Source organism: Ruditapes philippinarum, unplaced genomic scaffold (assembly GCF_026571515.1).
Source record: "Ruditapes philippinarum isolate M1 unplaced genomic scaffold, ASM2657151v2 ctg9531_1_1_1_1, whole genome shotgun sequence".
Taxonomy (NCBI): domain Eukaryota; kingdom Metazoa; phylum Mollusca; class Bivalvia; order Venerida; family Veneridae; genus Ruditapes; species Ruditapes philippinarum.
The window spans coordinates 26,975-48,849 of record NW_026857768.1 but is presented as its reverse complement, the minus strand read 5'-3'; the positions used below and the strand labels follow the sequence as shown (position 1 = coordinate 48,849).

At 31.0% G+C, this 21,875-nt stretch overlaps 2 protein-coding genes across 2 annotated transcripts; both read left to right on the top strand.

Moving 5' to 3' along the window:
• The first annotated feature begins 2,594 nt into the window (after positions 1 to 2,594).
• On the top strand, positions 2,595 to 8,716 carry LOC132750878 (serum paraoxonase/arylesterase 1-like). Its single transcript, XM_060740936.1, has 9 exons — positions 2,595 to 2,761; positions 2,980 to 3,050; positions 3,809 to 3,864; positions 4,242 to 4,392; positions 5,860 to 5,980; positions 6,482 to 6,682; positions 7,165 to 7,246; positions 7,812 to 7,949; positions 8,352 to 8,716. Exons 1-9 carry the CDS (start codon positions 2,697 to 2,699, stop codon positions 8,523 to 8,525), a joined length of 1,059 nt encoding a protein of 352 aa, XP_060596919.1. The 5' UTR covers positions 2,595 to 2,696; the 3' UTR covers positions 8,526 to 8,716.
• A 4,917-nt stretch (positions 8,717 to 13,633) lies between these two features.
• Positions 13,634 to 21,301, top strand: LOC132750876 (serum paraoxonase/arylesterase 1-like). Its single transcript, XM_060740935.1, has 9 exons — positions 13,634 to 13,770; positions 14,263 to 14,333; positions 14,568 to 14,623; positions 14,917 to 15,070; positions 17,190 to 17,310; positions 17,822 to 18,022; positions 18,640 to 18,721; positions 18,979 to 19,107; positions 19,705 to 21,301. The coding sequence occupies exons 1-9, from the start codon at positions 13,706 to 13,708 to the stop codon at positions 19,879 to 19,881; spliced, it is 1,056 nt and encodes a 351-aa protein (XP_060596918.1). The 5' UTR covers positions 13,634 to 13,705; the 3' UTR covers positions 19,882 to 21,301.
• Positions 21,302 to 21,875: the final 574 nt, after the last annotated feature.

Here is a 21,875-nt window from a genome sequence, read left to right as displayed (position 1 = left end):
CAAAAAAAAAAACTTTTAAATTGTTAAATGTAAAACATATAATTTTTCAGCCGGGTTTTTGGGGGTTTAATTTTTTAAACCAACCGGGGGCATGGGTTTAAGCCCTACTCGCCCAAAATCAGTTTCTTTTTTTAGACACGTACGATAATTTTCAGTTTTAGAAGAACGTAATTTTACCGGGGTAAAAGAAAAAACCTTACACGTAAAAAAACACTTTTTCCCAATTAAAAAGCAAAAAAATTAAAAAAAAAAAAGGGGAAACATTATAGTTTTAAAATTTTTCCTTTAAAATTTAATTTTAAAAAATTGAATTTTTTAAAACCAAAAATAAAAAAAATAAAAAAACATACCTGAAAATTGTTTTAGTACTACCCCAAGGGCCTAAAATACAATTGCAAAAAACGCTGCTCCCATATTTACTCAAAATCCCCGTAAAAAATAAAGAAGATAAAAAAAGATATTATTTCTTTTGATGGATTAGAGGGTGAGAATTTTTTTAATTTTAAACCCTTTTCCAAAACCTGTAAAAATTTTTTTTCTTTTTGCTTCTTGTTTTTTTTAAATATATAAACTAGATAAAGCATCAAGCAAAACCAAAAATTTTCCCCAAAAAATAAGTGTTTCTTTTAAATGCTACATGCAAAACCAAATTAAACATTCCATTTAAATTTATATAATGTCCCCAAATTTAAAAAAATTTTTTTCCTAACGTATTGTCAATCCCCACCCTCCCCCCCAAAAAGTAAAGCATCGAATTTTGTAACTTTTTTAACTGTTTTTGATAAAAACATCTATTCGTAAACAATTAAATTGGTCCTAAAAAATTCAATACACAAAGAAAAATAAAGGGAAAAATTACTTAAAAATAGTACTTCAAATTGGGTTTTTTTAAATTTAAATTCTTCCTTTTTAAATGGAGGGCACCCGGGGGGCGGAAAAGTGCAGACAAGTGTTCGGACCCGAAGATCTGTTTTGGCAAATTCCCTGGTAATTTTGTTTTAAAGGCTGAATGCCCTTCCCACTTTATAAATTGATTTTTAGTCATGGGGATCTTCTTAGCTGCTTTAATTTATTGACGGATAAAGAAAATAGAAAATGCCCTCTAACTTTTTTTAAAGATTTTGGTTTTGTTTTTTTTTTTTTTTTTCATTTTTTACCCCCTTTTCCCAAAAATATTTCAGTTTTAAGGCCGGGTAGTTTCCTAAAACCGTTCCAAGAGAGTTACACCAGTCTAAAACCTTTCGTAACTTCCTTTTTTTTTTGGGGGGGGGGGGGGGGGGTCACACTTGAAAATGTATGGGAACTGAAAACTGATTACTAGCTTGTTTTGTTATATTGGGGCATGTAAGATGTTGCTTTTTTTTCCGTTTTTTGAACACCACGAACATTGTTCATCATAGCCAGTCTGTAACCTATATATTTGTTGGTGTTTCATTGCTTTAAGAGTTATGTCTTACTTCCAGAAATGTTTACTTGTTTTCGTAAAAACAATATTGGTAAAACATTATTTTATTTATATTTCTCAAAATCTTTCGTTTTTGTAGTCTAATTACACTTCAAAGAAATGCCATTTGCGAATTACCTAAAGCCATTCTTTTGTTTCTGTTGTTTTCTTGTCAATTAGTACAGATAAAAATGATTCAGTATTTTTGCACGGGGCGTCAAAATGCTACTTTCTTTACTTTACACTTTGCTCCTTTATGACAAACAGTTTGCAGATTTCAGCACTACATTCCTTCAAACGTATAATCATCTCTAAAAATTTTCCCAAAATCATTTATAAACGTTATAAAAAAATAAAAGAAAAAAATAGATCAACAGAGGAGAACAATCATTGAATGCAACCCACAACAAACCCCGGAGGGGTACGGATAAACAAAAAAAATTTTTGCCTTTGCTGAAAAGGAAATTTTTTTTTCATTTCTGAAAAAAATCTGCTTTTAAAAAAACCCCAAAGGGGATTTTTTAAGTTTAAAAAAAATATCATCCTCATTTCTTTCAAACAGTATCTTACGGACAAAAAACATAAACAGCAAAAAGGGGCAAACCCGACGTAAGCAATGATTACAAATTTTTTTAAAAAAAATACGCAATCTAAAAATTATTTTTGGATTTTAAAAAATTCGGATTTAGTTGTTTTTAAAAAACATTCTTATCCTTTAACTGTTTTTCCGTGTCATGCTTGAAATTTATACACTTATGTAAAAACGTCAAAATCCTGATAATGTACGTTTCAAACATGTTGAATAAACTATTTGAACAAAGTTTAAAGCCAACTTGTGTTGTGGGGTACAAGGGTAAAATATTTTGAAAGAAATTTCCTAATTGAGTATATTAAAATGTTAATCTTTTAAATAATTCCTTTAAATATTTTACTACATACACGTGTTTTTTAATCACAAAACCTGAAGTCAATTGATCAATTTTTTTATCTTTGAATGAGCAGATTTTTGAGAAAATTAAGTGGTATATTTGCAGTAACTCTGAAGAGCATTGCGGTAACCACCTTTCACATTTGACAGAACTAGGTCGTCAATATGGTACCTTTCAGTGTTATTGGTCATGAACTCTAGTTTAATGTAATGATTAAATTGTAACATATGCCAGGACTTGTTCATTGTATTGTTAGATTTATTTTACGGTGTGAAGTTAATATCAATTTAATTTCATAACATATCATATTATTTCTTTGAAAAATGTTTGCGAGCTCGCTATGGCTTGCATTGCTTGGGACAGGATTTTATTATTTCTTAGAATACAGGTGAATAATTTACTTCCTTATATTCAAGTTAAAATTTGATTTTATTATTTTATTTGATAGAACAAAATTATTGTCAAGAACAAAATTATTCTTATATAGATTCATAAATGTTTATGTTATTCATCAATTATAATATTTATTAAGATTTCTTATATTGTATTATATTATAATAATTATAATGAAATATAAAACTTTCGTCATCGATTCTTTCCTTTCAGAGATTGGCTAGACTGGAATGTGAAGGTCATTTATAAAGTTCAACCGGGTCCTTGTCGATATGCATTAGAAGGTACGTGGAACACTTTGTAAAGTTATATTAGTTTTGATTTAAACCTACACTGTGAATGCCACATAGTGTCTTTCCACTTTAGAGAACATTGCTATACGTGACAGAAAAAACTTTTGAATTTCTTTTTCAATATACTAGTACTGTAAACAGTCATTCTGTATATCTATCTAATTCAACTTTGCAAGAACATGGATTGGAGTTTTTTTTTTATAGAAACCTATTATATAAAAGTAAAATTTGCTGAAGTCCTTTTATTAATGTTAGCCATAAAACTTTAAGTCTCAAAAAGCTATAAGGATGACACAATACATATATTTAATAGAGCTGCTAGGCAAGGGCAATATTGCCGTTCTACCACTTGTACAAGAAGATTCACCTTGTCAAAAGTCCTAAAGTCTAATTCATCATTGTGGAAAAAAGGCTACATTGATTAAAATAAAATAATAATACACGAATTTACAGTAGCTGTGTACATATGAAATAGGTGTATATATGAAATATATACAAATGCCCAATTCAAATCAACGTTACAAACGTGTAGTGTATTGACATGATAAATTAGATATTTTTTCATTCTAATATTTTTTGTAGTGAAATTTAGCACGAAATGAAAATTAACTAATATGTTAGTAACTTGAAAATTGAATTTAAGTGTTAAGGTTCTTCGACTTTGTTTTTCTTTGTATGCAATTTAACTGTAGAACAATACATTAAATAGCCAAGCAATACATTATAAATCATATTTTTATATTTTACAGGCGGTGGTTCGGAAGATGTTATACACATTGGCGGTGGCATAATAATGATTTCAGCCGTGAGTTATAATAATTTCTTTTTAATTACAGAAGATATATATATCTTTTTTGTGTTAAAATGTTGTGTGCTCCTTTACTGTTATAAAAGACCGAATATTATTTACATTAATGTTACAATTGGTAAGTATTGTTTAAGATACATGAGTTCAATCTTGAAGTCTCTAAATGACTCTGCACTTCATGTTATTACCTTATAGTATAATCCAATCGCAATAAATTTTACTGAAGAGGTATTGTGTAATAAAAGAATTACTTTGACAGGCAGACTTATCTCTTTTTAAAAAGTAAAATGCTGTTTTCTTCAAATTTCGAGTTATAGTTAAAATGGTCTTACAGAAGGAATGTGAATGTTTTACAAATGAAATTGTTTTCTCAGGGATTTGAATTTGGAGCAAAGACTGGTAAGATAAAGAGTCTTAATTTGAATACGAGCGAAGTGATCACTATGAATATACGAAATGAACCTAACAGAGAAGAATTCCTTGCTGGTATCCATGGTATAACGTACTGGAGAGACCCCAAATCAGGTCAGGAAAAAGAATAGTTGCATTACTTTTTTGTTTATTCACAAGTGATGTTTTATGTAATTGATATATAATTTTGCTGTTTTGGCAATATTCAAGATCTTCGTAAATTATACCATGAGCAGGTGACATTTTTAAACGACATGACTTGTAGTAATATGTACGTGAAAATGGTAATAATACACGCCAACCCCAAAGCGTAAAACAGCAATGGCATATCCGTTTTACCCAACAGGTCATCCCCTTAAATGTCTTACGTCTTTGAACCAAATTTGCATCGTGAAATAAACTGTTACTTATAAAGTTTATAAGTTGTTAATACGTAGTAATCGTATTGTGATTGTTCGCGGAACGAAACCTTTATAGCTCTACGTTATTAAAATCTTGTCTTGTTGAGACATTAGTATATCAACATTTTGTACTTTCATTTTGAAAATCTGGGATGCTAAATGTAGCTTGAAATAAGAAATTAAAGTTTGTCATTTACAGAATATCTTTTTGAAGGCATTGAACTGTCATAATTTTTAAATATATAAAAGGAAGATATTGCGTGAACGCAATGTCTTGATCATCATATATTCTAGTAATGTTCTTGTACAACAGGAACCGTCTGTTAAAAAAAAAACAACAAAAAACAAAAAAAAAAAAAAAAAAAAAAAAAAAAAATTAAAAACAATAAGTACTTAAAATGTCTAAGACCTCAATGAATAAATTGTAAATGCAATAAATGAGTGGAGAAGGTTCAAAGTTTTAACACGTTAATTACAAATATTTTTTCATGTTAACTTCCGTTACTCAATGTTAATGAAATCGCTTCATGTAATAATTACATTCTTAAGTATGCTATAATTTTCGGTTATTGAAAAATGCAGTTGAAATGTTTTTTTACAATATAATTCATTCTCGCACGCTACATTCAATATATTCAAAACTTAACATTCGTGTATATCAACCAAAAGTAGAAAATATCACAAAAAGGTTTTTACTATTCAGGAATGAAATACAAATCAGCATACGCTCTGTGTAATCACTTTAAAACTGTAAACATAATACATAGAAAACTGGAAATAGCCAAACCAAATATAAAAATATAAAAAATACTGCTTTTTTTTTTAAAGATCTGTTTGTAATTTTGAAATGTCTTGACACTGTTATACTTTTCACTGTTAAATGTTGAATACTGCTTTAGCCGGTGCAAAGGGGTGTGAACGGTATTACCGTCCATGAACATGCTCAATCAAACCGAGCCTGAAACAATTTCAATTTTGACGTTTTGTGCGTTCTTTAGAGTGTCTATATAACTCTCTATTTTACATAGAAATGCTAAAAAGCTATAGCCTTAAATAAGTTCATATTATATTTTAATCTGATAAATTCTTTTGAATCGGATTTAGTAGAAATAGACCTGAAAATCATTTGAAACTAAGTAAGTAATTGTTATGCATGTATTCTGAAATCTTTATTTTACAGGAAAGATGTACCTGTATACACTGACACACCCATCTAAAGAAGACAGAGTGGAAGTGTTTGAGATGACCAGCACGACGGAACTCACTTATATTCGGACAATCTCAGACCCTTTATTTACTTTGTAAGCCCTAAAATTTATTGCGAAGTCTCGTTTTCCAAAATAATGATATTACTATGTGCCATGTAAAAGGCTTTTGCTTCGTTTCCATGTGAACAAAACACAATGCAGTCATTTTAAATTCATTTTGTGTAATCTAAGCTATAATATGGAAAAAATAAACGTATATTATTTCTACTAAAACTATATTTCTTATACGAAAATAATTCAACAAATATACGATGGATATTGACATTATGGCTACAAACAAACAATAAAAAAAGGTTTAAGACTACGAAATTTGATTATACATGTGTTTGAAATACAGATATCGTACACCATCTAGAAAGAATGAATGAAATGAAAAGCCAGTTCCTATCAATGTCCTTTAGGGTCTGATATCCTTATTCTTTAACCGTGCTTTAAAAATAATCTTTATTACTGTGCTTGTAGTACCATTCTAATTTTGTCTGAATAAATTGTACATTTGTGTGCAGTAATGTAACAGGATATTATGCATTTTAGTATGAACAATCTTGTTGCTGTTGGAAAGGACAAGTTCTATATCACCAAGTTTTGGCAAAGTCGGGATACATACATGGAGTATGCAGAGATGATGCTTCGAATGAAGACAGGTGGAGTCTTGTATTTTGATGGGAAGAAAGCTCGCCAGGTGGTCGGTGATCTAGAAATGCCGAATGGTATCAATATATCGCCTGATGGACAGTAAGTCGTAAATATGATTATAATTATGTGTATACTTCATCAGTTTTTTCTTTAAGTTTATTACGCCGAAATCGATACACGTTCATGTCGTATATAGGCGGTCGATCCCTCAGACTAATGTCTCCGCAATGACTGACATCTTATCCACCATGACTTCTGAATTAACGTTGAAAAACAAGTGAGCATTTGACTCATTGTCTGAGATCCATTGTCATTCGTCTTGCCCGAGGATCAAACCAGTGACCTATTGATTACTGATTCGATGTTAGTTAAACGGGCATACTGTATTTTCATACTTCTGAATTCCATAATTTGGACTATATAATTTTTAGGTATTTTTATAATGCTATTAAAAATATAAAAATGAATTATGTAACTCTTAAGGTGAACTTGTGCCATTTATAAAAAGGATGATAAACAATATAAATCGTGTTTATAGTTGATAATTTTATATATTGTTTATCCCATTCTTTATTTTACAGAACCGTCTATGTAGCTGAATTCAACACAAAGAAATTGCTCGGATATAGCAGGGACAACACAAACAATTTGCACAAATCTTGGGTAAGCATGGTTTACATCGTTATTGTCACCTAGTCTTATTATATCATAAATATCTTATTATAAAATGAATTCATCTGTATTGAAAGCTTATCTTACCACAAAGAATGAATAATTTCGTAGCAATATAGCAAAACTGATAGCATTGTTTCTAATTAACAGACTCAGTAAAAAGTTGCCTGCTATTTGTAGCAAGAAGTTGTCTTTATCTTTATTATTCTCGTGGTTCTCCATCATAGCTCGATCAGGAGAGCAGGGGTCGCAGGAACTTATTCGAAATGCCTCAATGACATCTGATCTCCCTCTTCGAGTCTGATGTTCATTTGTTTTACACCGCTGAATCAGAAATTGCATGAAATCAGAGGTTGATCATCTGTAAAGAAATGCTTTATTTCTATTAAGTTTTAAGGAAAGTCGATTAGGTTGACTGACTGCCGAAGAATGAACAAAACATATAAAAAGCGGCGTAAAAAAAACAGTGAAATAAACAAACATTTTTTTCCCAGATTTATTTTGTGTCTTATATTTCTTGTCAGTAGACAGCATAATTTGTTTCGATATTTTCTAGGAAGTGTATGCGAACACAATGCTGGACAATATTGATGTTGATTCTTCTACTGGAGACCTTTATATAGCTTCTCATCCAATAGCGTATAAGATTACAGACAGCGTTTTAAATTTCTTTGGATTTGCTTTTCCATCTCAGGTATTCTATACAATTTCCCCATTGTCATATAGACCCATATGATATGTTGTTATTTAAAGACTAGTTAAACATCAGAAGTGAACAATTTCATTATTTCTCTATGCAGCAAAGGCAACGTGCGTAACCTAATAGATGCCTTTTACCTAACGAAAAGCGCTGAATGTGAAACATTAGCGATAAAAGTAGCAAAACGTGAACAAAATGTTATTTTTTACCTTTCATACAAATGGTAGAACACTATAACGGTAATCCTACTAAATGCAAAAATAGCGCGGAAGATTGCTGAGCAGCTGTATGGCCAAGTTTCTTACTGATTTAAACAAACTTTTCACATTGTGAACGCAGATTAACCAATTAAAATTAATATCTTTTAAGGCACTGTTTGTTACAATTCATTTCTAGGTGCTCCGATTTAAAATGCGTGACAACATGGTTTCTGAGATAGAGGAGATGTACTCGGACGATGGTTCTGAACTTGTAGCATCTACGGCCGCCACTTATGCGAACGGAAAACTTGTCATTGGAACGGTGAGAGACCAGCTGATGGTGTGTGATGTGAATTATCTCTCAGGCTGATTACAGAAATCCAGCATCTAACATTTTGACAACATTCAAAATTTGACAGATCGAATTTTGTGGAAGGCAGTTCATGAACATTGCAGTTTCAAAAAAGTATTTAAAAAAATGCACTGTCTTGATGTAAAACTAAATGTATCAGAGAATCGTGTATCTAATTAGTAAAAAATAAATAAGATAGTTACCATGAGTCTATTTGTTTTCTTTTTTATATCACAAAAGGCTTAATCTATAAGGTGCATGAATATATTTTGCACCACACCCTCCCTTTAGTTGGAATATGAAAGAAAAACAATGAAACATATAAGAAAGGTAATGTTTAGAAGAAAATCATACGTTCTACGCAACGCAATACATGACTTTACAGTCTGAGATAATTACAAAAACGAAATACTTCCATTACATTTAATAATTGTTAAATGATATAAGATAAAAAAATAGGCATATAATGTTTCAATGTTTGCAATAAGTGTTATGCGACAATCACTCCGATATGTGTGAGATAAGCTGATGTATCCCTTCTATTATAATTGTTTCTACGGTTACCTGTAACAATATAATTTCTCGGACCTTGTATATGAGAACCCTAAATACTTCAGTCTGTATTTTAGAACAGGTGATACCAAAAAAATATTCCTCATGTCACACTTTAAAATGTATTGGTCTACAATTGACACATTTTCCACAAGTAAATAAGTATTTTAGATACTGATAAAATTAATAGAAATAAACCATTTGACATTCTTATAAATAATTGCTTGAATGAAATGTTGATAAATTCTGAGTGTTTTTGTATGAACATTTATATGAATTAATTATTTGTTCTGGAACAATTTATTATATTTTATACGATAAATATCGATCATATTTCTCACACTTGCAAAAACATCCATATATATTTGTTTCATTATAAGATGCTTTGTCTGCTTACATTATAAGATGCTTTGTCTGCTAACACATTCTAACAACGTAATTATTTATTGTGTTATAAACCTGCCTTTATAGATCAGTGCACTTGAAAAAAAATCCCGCTTTGTTGTATAAATGCCATTTACCTATAAATCCGTTTTTCTTGTTATGTTTTAAAACACTTTAACGATTATTTACATAACTGTAGAGTGACACAAATATCAGACTCTGTATTAAGAATAATGATGGTATCATAAAAAAAAACGTTTGCCATGCTGCATGAATAAAATACACTGTGATAGAAATATAGCGTTTGGAAGTAACTTTAAGGATTCGATCACGGATACCTAACCAAATGAAACGACTAACAGAACTCAAATTCAACATTCAAACGCAGATGATTAATACAAACGAATTTACATTTATACACAGTATTTCAAGTACTTGTGAGTTTGTCAGAAAATAAAGGACAAGAAGATAATCTGCAATAGAAAGTGTGTAGATCTTTTTTTAAGTTCTCTTTCAGCTTTTTACCAATTATGACAGTATTTCCCTTTCTTATTTTATATCACCTGTTATTGTTAATGGACGTTTCCTGATACCTTTATTAAATACCAAAGCTACATTCCCATGAACAGGTGGTGAGTGAAAATATGTTTAAGCATATACATGTGTATAACCCATACATAACAGAAATCTATACAATTAAGTACAGTCGAATATGATTCTAACAATTGAAAACTTGTTTAACACATTTCTCATCAATACAATCCAAAATCTTGTTTTAAATGATTTCTTTCTGACATTTAAACATAACAATTTAAATATCACAATCACAAAATCAATAAATCTGGAAAATATTTGATCTCTCGGAAAGCAATGAAGAAAACAACTATATTATATGAAAATTGCAGACTAGGTTTAATTGAATCTGTTCATGTGAGAAAATGTAATAATACAAGAACACCTCTCTCAAGCCCCCTAGCACCGACTTAGTCGTTATTCAGTCATCAACATTGACGTGCTTGAAATGACATTTCAGCTTCCGTCGAGTAATACTTTCAGCAAACCTAAAATACAACACGTAAAAGTATCAGCCCAATGCCGTGTGAAATCTATGCGATTTTAAGCTATAAAAATGACATCAGCCACTTCATAGATATTACTAAATTACATTTGTCAACGAGAATCGAAATTGCATGTATTCATGACTAAAAAGGACAGCGACATGATAAATATTTGGATAAAAGATGCAATCCACTTTCATTTCGTTTTGAATTTTAGTGTTGGAAATTCTTTTGTCAGATAAAATTTTACGTGACTTTTCACATTTTATTTTTGGACAGATATAAGTTTATATGCATGTATTTTCTTGATGCGGAATACGCCATTAGTCACCAAGTTATAATCAATGTAGGTCTAAAGCACGATTAGGTGTGGAAATCTTATAAAGTCACCAATCCTACAGTCATGGAAATATGTTCTGATATGTTTTTAAAGTTTTTATAAAAAAAACAATATGCACGTATCAACGATAATGGCGGTATTTGTTCACCCAGATATGGGAAAATTATTTTATATGTATGTAATTATGTTGTTTTCGGCAAAATAAATTTGCCCGTTTTCAATCAATCATGATTTTGCTTATGAATTTCCCCTTACACAGTCCACAGGGTCATTGCTTCACTATAAACAGATGCACATAAATTGTAAGTTAGATATGTAAATTGTGCATAAGAATTGACCGTGTAATAGACAGGTTGGTTACATGTATATCATAGTTGTATCATGTCATTAATGTGTTTTGTAAATAACGATTTTATTATTACTGCATACCAATGGACATACTGCCTTTTACAAAAACGACCGACAATCAAGTGTTGATTTCAAGATGGATCAGTACTAGTTTGCTCGTTCGAACTGGTTGACCACGCTATGGCTAACTCTTTAAGTGTATTTTTTTTCTATTTTTATGCCGATTTTAAAACACTTTCGGTCATGTCGCGGCGGCCAAGACCTTTAGCAGGCTTTCCTAGGTAATTAACAAGTAATAAGTCAGAAACAAATGACCATTAGACACAATATCAGTGGTCACGTGTCCCGGACTCGCCCCTGGATTACTTATCAGATGTTTTCTGCTACAGAGCTTAGTGGCCAACGAAAACAAACTTCCTTTCAACCATCAAGAACTGATACATTGTTATATTGTTTCCAAAGTATATTTCTTCCCGGTAAGTTGAGCTTCAGTTTACCAGAGATTTTTTTACAATACGACAGGTGATAATTAAGATGCTGACTGTGTTTTTGGTAAAACAAATCTGGAAACCAAGTGATCCATCGGAAGCATAAATCACAACAAAATAAGATAAGAATTGCAGACTCGGTTTGATTGAGTCTGTACATGAGGGATAATGAATAAGTGCAACATCCCTCACGGCCCCTAGCACCGGCTTGAGAGGTACTCAATTCTCAACACTTAATAGTGCTGGCATCAATGATCCCGAAGGACCAGAAAAATATAACAACACTGGAGTGAAGTACGGGGCAATTTTTTACAGCTGCTACACAGCACTTGACACCTGCTGTTGTGAAGTATAAAAATCTCGAAACAAAGTGATCCCTCAGAAGCATTAATCACAACAAAAGTACATAAGAATTGCAGACTCGGTTTGATTGAGTCTGTACATGAGGGATAATGAATAAGTGCAACATCCCTCACGCCCCTAGCACCGGCTTGAGCGGTACTCAATTCTCAGCATTTAATACGTGCTGCATCAATGATCCCGAAGGATCAGATATTTTAAAACACTTTCGGTCATGTCGCGGCGGCCAAGACCTTTAGCAGGCTTTCCTAGGTAATTAACAAGTAATAAGTAAGAAACAAATGACCATTAGACACAATGTCAGTGGTTACGTGTCCTGCACTCGCCACTGGATTACTTTTCGGATGTACTTATCTGTACTTATCTGCATGATTTGTGCAGTTTGTGTGTGCCGTCCCTAAAATATTCGACCATTTTTTGTGTTGAATGCAGCTACTGAGACGTTTCCCTAAACAGGTATGAGATAAACGACGTTTACATGAATTGACTTTTACAAATGACACGAGTATATTTTAAAAGATTATATGATTCAAAGTAATCTCTTTTATACCCTTAAATGTCGTATGCCGAAATTATGGATTCTGCACAGGTATGTAAATTCTGTATGCTCAGCTCAATTTTTAGAGCATCGGGTAAGTAATAAACGGCCGCTGGTTCGATCCACGGCAGAGGCGACATTTCTCCGTGGCAAAAGCTCCCAGACATTGAATCTACTGGTCATTTGTCACACCACTGATGAGATAAACAGTAGGTCATTTGCGGAGAATATAGTTATCCAGGTGATAATGTAAGCTGCAACGATAAGACAAAAACATGTGTCACAAGCGTTTTAAAACTTGAAAAAAGGGGAAAAAAGGTAAAGAACAAAAAAGGATACACATGTAATACTTTGGGCGACCTACATGTACTTTCAGTCGGGAAATATATTGATGCCGCTGTAATATTTCAACACTGAATCACCGAAACTACAAGAAAAACGTTCCAAGAAACATTAGGTTTGTCTTTTAATCTAAGTCAGCAGGATAAAACCGTTCGACCCTCAATTAACAAACCCTTGAATAAACAACCTTGATTTATCCCTATAAATATGCGAAATGTGTGTTTATCATCAGCGTTAGCCATTTATCAACCACCGCAAGCTTTTTATACGATATTTCGATCGGACAATAGTCAATAAAGTACAAATCTCAAGGGAACTTGCAAAAGTGAAAGAATATCGCTAAAAAGTTAGACAGATATATCTAAACAGAGGTAAAATATGAGAAATGAAGTATAAACTTGATAAGGAAAAGGTGTTTCCTACTAACAAATGTTGACATATTGAGTGATATATTACGCTTGTTAGTGTATAAAATCACATGGTATGTGTATAAAGTTCATCAAAAGTGTAAAAATTACGTTTTTTTCCGGAATCTTACAGATGTATTTTTTGATAAATTAGAAAAGGTCGATTTATCTATATCAGCATATGGAGAAATATAAGATGTTCAGAACGTTATATTCCAAGAGGGTAAATAGGGGTACTTCTATTAAAATTTTTATGTTTTTCAAATACTTTTTGTTTATCTTTATATTTCTTTGATTTTTCATATCATAGTTACTCGCAAGTTCTTCAATGTGCCGTTATTAAATATGTAAGGATATGTTAAGGGAGGTACTCGTATAATAATGTGGTATTCACTTATTATGGTTGCTGTCTTTGGACTTGTTTTCCAGCAATTTCTTAGTTACAGGTAAGTGAAATCTAATTTGTGATCATGATCTAAAGTAATATACATAATGTAAAATTATATATATACGAGTTTTTACAGTTATTAAGAAGAACTGTTATAGTGAACAAGTCTATATATGCGATTGTATTTCTGATGAATCTTTTTATACAGCAAAATTTATTGCCTAGATTCTAAAAGGAAACGATTAAACAAATGGCTGAACTTTTGTATTCTAATGATTTAATTATCATGAATAACTGACGGAATAGTTACAAACAGTATTATATCATGTTCAAAGTGCTGATCTTAACATTCAAACTATATGTTACAACATAAAACATACATCATTTGCTTATGTTATAATTAAATCACTAATTATATATAAAAAAACTTTACTATAATTATTTAGGCAATAATGCAGAAATATCAAAATTCTTTTAAATCAACTTTCATTATACCTGTATAATTTATGTTCTGGTGAACAAACGATGTTTGAAAAAAATTGTATTGTAGAGATTGGATGGACTGGTCTTCAAAAGATGTTATGAATGTAAACCCGGGTGCCTGCGAAACCATCATAAAGGGTAATCAAGATTAATCCAAAATTTTACAAAACACATAATTATATGAATATGCAAAACCTTCTACAAACAAATTTATACATTTTAAAGTAAAAACAAATTAAAATAGTTTATATGTATTGCCTTATGGACATAAGGACATGCTTTAGTGTTTAAATATAAATGTAGTTTATTATTATCAAATATCATTAATCTTATATCGAAGATGATCTTTGACTGATTTGTGTTCATTTACAGAGGGCGGATCCGAGGATATAACACATATAGGAAACGGAATCATGTTAATGTCGACGGTAATTTACTTTAATTTTTAATTAACAGTGAGAAAAAAAAATAGATATAAACAAAAAATGGTAGGAGTAGCTCCGTGGTTAAAATGTCCGTCAGGACTGGTTTATTCCAAAAAGCGGAGTCAATTTTGGACAAAAGGGAACGTGTGATGATTTCAATACAAGCAAAGTAAATCTAACATGTTTAAACTAAACTAAAGCAAAAAATGTATAGCTCTCTTGAACATTATCATGAAGACAAAAATTCAATATATACTTTGCATTCAATTGGTAATTTTATTGCATTGTATATTTAGGGTTTTGGCTTTCTCGGTCCTCCAGGCAAAATGAAAGCTGTGGATTTGAACAATGGTAACAAGGTGATTACATTAAACATGACAAATATACCTTCTAGGGAAGACTTTTTGTCGTCTCCTCACGGTATTACAACATGGCGAGATCCTAATACAGGTATGTTTCTTTACCTATCTCTTTAAGGATATTGCAGATTCTTGTATTTTAATTGTCGTTTTATTCCTATTCCAAAAACAATGTACAAGAAAAGCATTGATGCAAAGCATCAAAGGGCGTCCAAGCAAGAAATGCAGCAGGTGCAGATGAAGTAGTAGATATATGATGATAAACTGTTCAATGGTTCATTGGTTTTTACCAGAATTGTATATTAATTCTGAATGAAGGAACGAAAGACATTGTTCATTATTTATATATTTGATTGGCATGCTAGAAATTAGAATATTACTTGTTATTTCTTTATGATCGTGATTATTAATAGCAACGGATATACATGTATACAATCATTTATAATCCATATGAGTAACAAATGATCAACACCATACTTGTGTAATTGTCCCTTATTATGTTATCGCTATTAGCGCAGACCCCCTCTTAAGGTATCTGTTCACACTTAGTAACAATATGACACTTGTTATATTACCATGATGATCATGTTGAGCATAAATGTTTATTATACACTAATTGTAATATCTTTTTTAATAAAAAAAAATACAGATTTTATGAATATTGTTTTCTTTTCTTTTTTGTGTTTTATGCACTATTTTAATACTGACTGAGTTTTTACGTTTACTATTATTTTAAGAATTCAATTGTCATAATGACCGACGATTACAAGTCAAAACTTAACTGGAAAAAGTCAGTAAATTATGGTTAATCTTTCAATATATAATATTGTTTATTCTTAAACCATATACATGTACATGTGTATTTTTCTTTATCATTTCTTAAATTATCAATCAATTGAATAATTCATAAAATCTGATTTGTAACTTTGAACAATTCCTCGGCATCTTTACTAAACACGAATAACAAATTAAATAAAATGTTTCAAAGTTGATAGTGTCATATTAATGCCATAAAAATGTACATTTTTCCTCAATTATTGTACATATTTATTGTTTTTATCTCATATAGATAAAATAAAACATGCGATTTGTGTTGTTGTTGTTTTTTTCGAATTGTATGTTTATGTATAATAATAAGCAATAATTTTGAGAGTTGATCTGTGTTTATTAATTATTGTAACCAAACTAAGTGACAAACATTCATTTTGAAAAAAAAGCTTATTTATCTGTAAAATATTTGTTCTGTTCTGTAACGATATCAAACATCTACTCCAAAACCGGGAGAGACCGGACAATAAACGTGTGGTACTATTCGCCGGTAGTCAAAATAGACCAGGAGAGACCGGGAATTACCGACAGGAGTACATCCCTCTATAAATAGATTTTCGGAATATTTAGGTCATCAACTCATCATTCTATAATAACATACCACAATAATCCACTGTGTACTACAAAATGATAAATAAAAATACCCTGAAGAGCGCGATTTATTGACGGAAAAGGTTATTTAATTTGAAAATGTTTGCATTGCGAAATTCTCCAGTTCGCTATTCATTGTACATATCGCGACTAATTAATAATCAAGCACCCTCATATCGATCGAAGTGATCGGCTTTTATTATGAACAACTATAAAATGCTCGAGAAGTTGCTGTCGCCATTTCACAAAATCTGATTTCATTCCATATAAGGCGCCGCGCTTCGGCGCGGACGCCAATAAGAGAAAGAGCCTGTATACATATAAGTATATTGTATTTTTGGAAATAAATATGTTTAATTCTGAAGTAAAAATGATCAATTCTAACTAGGTAACTTTGCTGTGTTTGTAGGTGCCTGCATTTAGTGCCGCTCTTCCTTAGTGATCTTGTGTTTCATATAATATTTGCAACCATTTTTGGGAAATTATGCCCTCATCATAGATTTAGTTTTCAATCGTCATTCCACATGGCAATGGTGATCAGATACTGATACTTTCAAAACACATAATTTTGGCAATGGTTTTGTTTGATTTTTACTCAATCTGTTAAAAACCATTAGTCCTTTTCAGCACATATGTAATGCAAATTGACACTTGATGAATCATTTTCTTCTATCTTTATAGGTTTGAAATTTTATATTTGAAGAACTTGCCTGTAATCATCATGTGACATCGTGAGTCCTGTCGTAAGTTCTTGTTGGAATGCTAATTTTTCAGTTTTTCTGTTAATTTAGATCAGTTATTCCTCTATGTCGTAACCCATCCGCCCTCTGAAGATCATATAGAAGTGTTTGAGGTCCTCAAATCCTTAACGTTGAGATATGTCAAGACGATAAAAGATCCAAAGTTTGACTTGTAAGTAAAATTGATAAAACACCCAGTTTTCTTTACTTTAACGTCTATTGATATTTAATATTTCACAAAAGTAATCAAATTTTATTAACTGAGAACGTATATGTCAATGTCATGTTTTACATGTTGCATATAAAGTAAAAAGAATATGCTAAATATCGTTCCATCTTTACACTGTTATAAAAGGGATTGCTTTTAAAAAATCAAAATGATTCTTTCTGATATGAGAATGCATTTGTTTTCTTAATGATGTTTGAAGAATACTTTATTTCGCCAGAATAACACCTTCTTATATCAAAAATTGAACTCTTTGAAAAACGTGCGTTTTAAATTGCATTTACAAAATAACTTAATTAATAAAATAAAAAAAGATAAAATTTTGATTTTTTTCGGAATGTGGATCCTAATTTAAATTCTGCGTGATCATTAGAATAGGTATTCTTTATTACTGCTTTCTCTTTTAAAACTTATGCCATAAATGCATGTTTTGATTTTTTAATTGATTTATTTCCAGTATGAATGATCTTGTGGCCGTGGGAAAGGATAAGTTCTACATCACTTACTTTGCCAGATTTCGTGATTACAACCGATATATGATGGAAACGCTGATGGGCATGAAAAACGGTGCAATATTTTATTATGATGGACACAGGGCTCGGGAGGTTGCATCTGGCTTTCACCTTCCCAACGGAATCAACATCTCTCCAAACAAAAAGTAGGCATCTTATTGTAATCATATTACAGTTCTAGATGATTAAATCACTCAAAACAACAATTTAATACAATAATATAGATATAACGATGATGATATGTATTGTAAGTGTAAAACCTTTATAATAATCTTTCCTTTATCTTTTGTATAATTTCGGTTGATCTGCTAGTCCAAATCAACACATGCTAATACATTTACTCATAGCAAACTATTATTAGTTTTAACGGCATATAAATACAAAATGCAATTGATTGCGCATTGCATTTAATTTGTCGCCTAGTCATTTTATGAAGCTATCGAGCTAGCTTATATTTGATTAATGGTTCAATTCAGTCTTCTGCAACAGTTTGAAATGGTTAGCTTATTCATGATTGTTTAAGTCATCCAAGTACCTACTGTAGTTTGAATTATAGTTCCAACTGACATATATTATCTCTCTTATACAGTTAACCTTAGACATCATATGACTTAAAAAGAATCGAGGTTACATAGATAAACAAAATAACAGAAATGATAAATTAATGTAAATAATCACTTATTAGCCTTTATTTTATATAATATTTTGAATATTTTGTCTATCCATATGATATCATATTTTAATGTATTATATGTTTTACTAGAGTAATATACCTCGCAGAAGCCGCTGCTAAGAAAATAAGAGCATTCCGTAGAGATTCTACAAACAATCTTGTTGAAATCTGGGTAAGCACAAATATAGTAACATTTTATAAATGTGCTTGAAATTTTTGCAATACAAAACTCCTGTTAGCCAACATTTAGATTTGCCATTATAATTAATATACATTAAAAGAATTGAAAAGTATATGTTAAGATAGCAATAACAACAACAACAAAAGCAACAACAAAGGTACATTAACAAAAAAATAAACAAAACATTTAAGTTGTCGTCAAAAAAAAGTTCGCACCTTTATTTACCATGTTCCTATGTTTTCTTGTAGAGTAATGATATTGGAACCATCCCTGACAATATTGATGTTGACCCCGATACGGGGGACCTTTGGATAGGATCCCATCCGATATTATGGAAAGCTATTGACACATATTTTGGATCTATCCCTCCTTGTCAAGTAAGCCAACATTTTCTTGATTGTCATCTCGAGCATTTCTTTCGAGCATCTCTTTTTGCCATTTTGGTTCTATCCATTCATTTGTTTTTCATTTAAAGCTTAAGAAAATTTGAAAGACATTGTATTTATAAATTGCATTACATTGTATACATAAATAATATAGCTTTTAACATCGACTTCAAATTTGACTATTTGCTTCATAAAAAACAATGGCAATTTCATTATGTCATCCATTGTTGATACGACATAAACAGGTCTTGATAACAGATGAATATCTTTAAAACTCTGGGACAAACGGTTCTACATCTAACAGATGAGTTCATTTTTTTAAAACACCCTTTACACTTGAAGTATCTATTGACTCAAAAAAGTTAAATAACATTGCCTAGTTGATATATTTGTATCAACAATATAGATAAAACATATATTATTCTGTTTCTTTATTGTTAGATTACCTTAAAGACTGTCTGTATTATAGATAAAGTTGCTGGAATACAATATGTAATTGATAAATCAAACATACTCTGTAAATAAAACCTTTCCTTTAAATATTCCTATTTCTGATTATATTTATATATTTATTTATTATGTATTTAGGTTCTTCGTCTGAAGATGCGTGAGAATACGATTTCGGAAATAGAGATGATTTACCAAAACGACGGAACTGAATGTACGTCTTCCACTGTTGCCTCATACACTGCTGGAAAGATGATCATCGGAACTGTTCATGCACAGGCCCTTGTCTGTGACGTGGGATATCTGTCAAAAAACTAAAAGCTAAATGCATATAAGCTTTACAATGTCGCTACTGGTGACTTGCAATTACCAATTCCACCCATGGACAGGCTCAATCAAACCGAACCTGCAACATTTTCAATTTTGTTGTTTTTTGGACTTTTTTTAGAGATTCTGTTTTTTTTCTATTTTATATTATTGATGATTTTGGCATGTACCTGTTTTTACGCTGAACAAATACTTTTTTATTAGAGATTTTGAGATTTAAAAATAATGTTTACAATGTCTGGCCAGCTTTTTTATAACATTCATTTTGGATGTACCAGTTATATTTTCCCGTCATCTTTTGTGAACATACAAAGAGAAGACAAAGACAATTTGTTGTCCATAATGTCATTTAAAGAGTTAATACAGACACAAGTTTACGCATTTCTACATTTATTTTATCATCCGGACAATGATAAGTGTTGAAACACAAGTAATGCTATTGTATTTATACAGACAATTTTATATAGATATTTTTATAGTGTCAGTTTACTCGACAGTTTAATTTACATTTCTTTCATTTTTATCATTGGTGATTAAAAATTGTAGTTGCCTTAATATTTAGTATAGATTTTACGGTTTTTACTTTGAAATTTGCATGTTCTCTTGAAAAAAACAACATTTTAATCAGATTGAGTATTATTTATACAACACTGACCAAATGTATACCTATCATCAAGGAAATAGAGAAGAATTTATTTGATTTTGGAATGTCAAATTCAACATGTATTGAACAAAATTTCATATCATAGAAGTCATTTGTCTATATGTAACCCCAGCATACGCATTTCGTTGTAAACATGATATGTTTTCATGTTGAAAAGTACATGTAAAATAAAATAATTAATAAAAATAACATTTAAGGTTTGTTTATAATTCTTATATACGAATACGCAAACATAACACGGTGATAATTGACACTGTTTATCAGATATTATTATGGTGGCTGATTTTTGCCATTTCTTTATTTTGTTATTTTATCGCGGTTGAAAGGACGACACGAAGAGTGTTAGAATGAGAAATATATATTTTCCGTTTTGCTGTGCTCTGTTTTAGATTTATCTGCAACGCGACGTTATTTTTTATCGCCTTATATTTGGCGTATTGGTGCCTTAAATTGGCGTTTTATTAAACTGTCATCTGTGCTTCCTACCGATACGACAACACGGCCCTTCAGGCGCGGCAAAACGAAATCGAGAATTAATAATCAACCACCATGCAAGTGCAAATTGGTAATTGTTCAGGTTCTTGCCAACAGAGGTGCTGAATTTTCAATTGTATAAAATAATACGTATTGCTTCCTCATGTAAAATATTGTAGTAACAATTATAGATAATAGTTGATCTGAGCTTGATAAGGAATATTTAAATTCTGCTTGTCAAAACTTAAACACTATTCTAATAAAAAATGAAGACCTAAAAGGTGAACGTATTTTCATCTTATTATATCAAATGTAAAGCAGATGAATCTATGATATTGCATTTGAATTCAATTAAATTTTAAAATGATCCCGTTTTCTTAATCTATATCTTTCTATTGATATTATACACTTTGCCAGTTTTACAATATAAACTCTTGTAGTTGCTTGTGCTGTTATTCAAAGTCTTCAGTAACTGCAACAACACATCTGTAGTAACTGTGTCACGACTTCGTGATCCCTCCCCCTTGTGGGTGAGGGATGGCTTACAAAAGTTGAGGCATCAGAATTGCAGCCATGATTTGTCCCTGCGTAATCGTATTAGGCGACTAAAATGGTACAACTTAGTGAAGTCTATGTATCTCCTAGCTCCAGAGGGTAAGCTGGTTTTGACACCACTGGTGTTGCTTGAACCTTGTAACACCCGAGGTTTTCCAGCATCATTTTTCCAGTTTATGTGCCTTATGACCTTAATTGTGTTGGTGCCGTAAAGCCAACTAACAAACAAACGTTGTTTTCTTATTATCCAAGAAACGTTTCTATCCCAGTGTCCTTTACAAAGGAACTTTCA

What these genes read in the sequence shown, in the direction of transcription:
- LOC132750878 (XM_060740936.1), top strand. Translation starts at nt 2,697, where the DNA reads ATGTTTGCGAGCTCGCTATGGCTTGCATTGCTTGGGACAGGATTTTAT. An exon ending in ACAATTTGCACAAATCTTGG is followed by an intron (nt 7,247 to 7,811) that starts GTAAGCATGGTT and finishes GATATTTTCTAG; the next exon opens with GAAGTGTATGCGAACACAAT. An exon ending in GATTTGCTTTTCCATCTCAG is followed by an intron (nt 7,950 to 8,351) that starts GTATTCTATACA and finishes ATTCATTTCTAG; the next exon opens with GTGCTCCGATTTAAAATGCG.
- LOC132750876 (XM_060740935.1), top strand. Translation starts at nt 13,706, where the DNA reads ATGTGGTATTCACTTATTATGGTTGCTGTCTTTGGACTTGTTTTCCAG. An exon ending in AAAGATCCAAAGTTTGACTT is followed by an intron (nt 17,311 to 17,821) that starts GTAAGTAAAATT and finishes ATTTATTTCCAG; the next exon opens with TATGAATGATCTTGTGGCCG. An exon ending in ACAATCTTGTTGAAATCTGG is followed by an intron (nt 18,722 to 18,978) that starts GTAAGCACAAAT and finishes GTTTTCTTGTAG; the next exon opens with AGTAATGATATTGGAACCAT.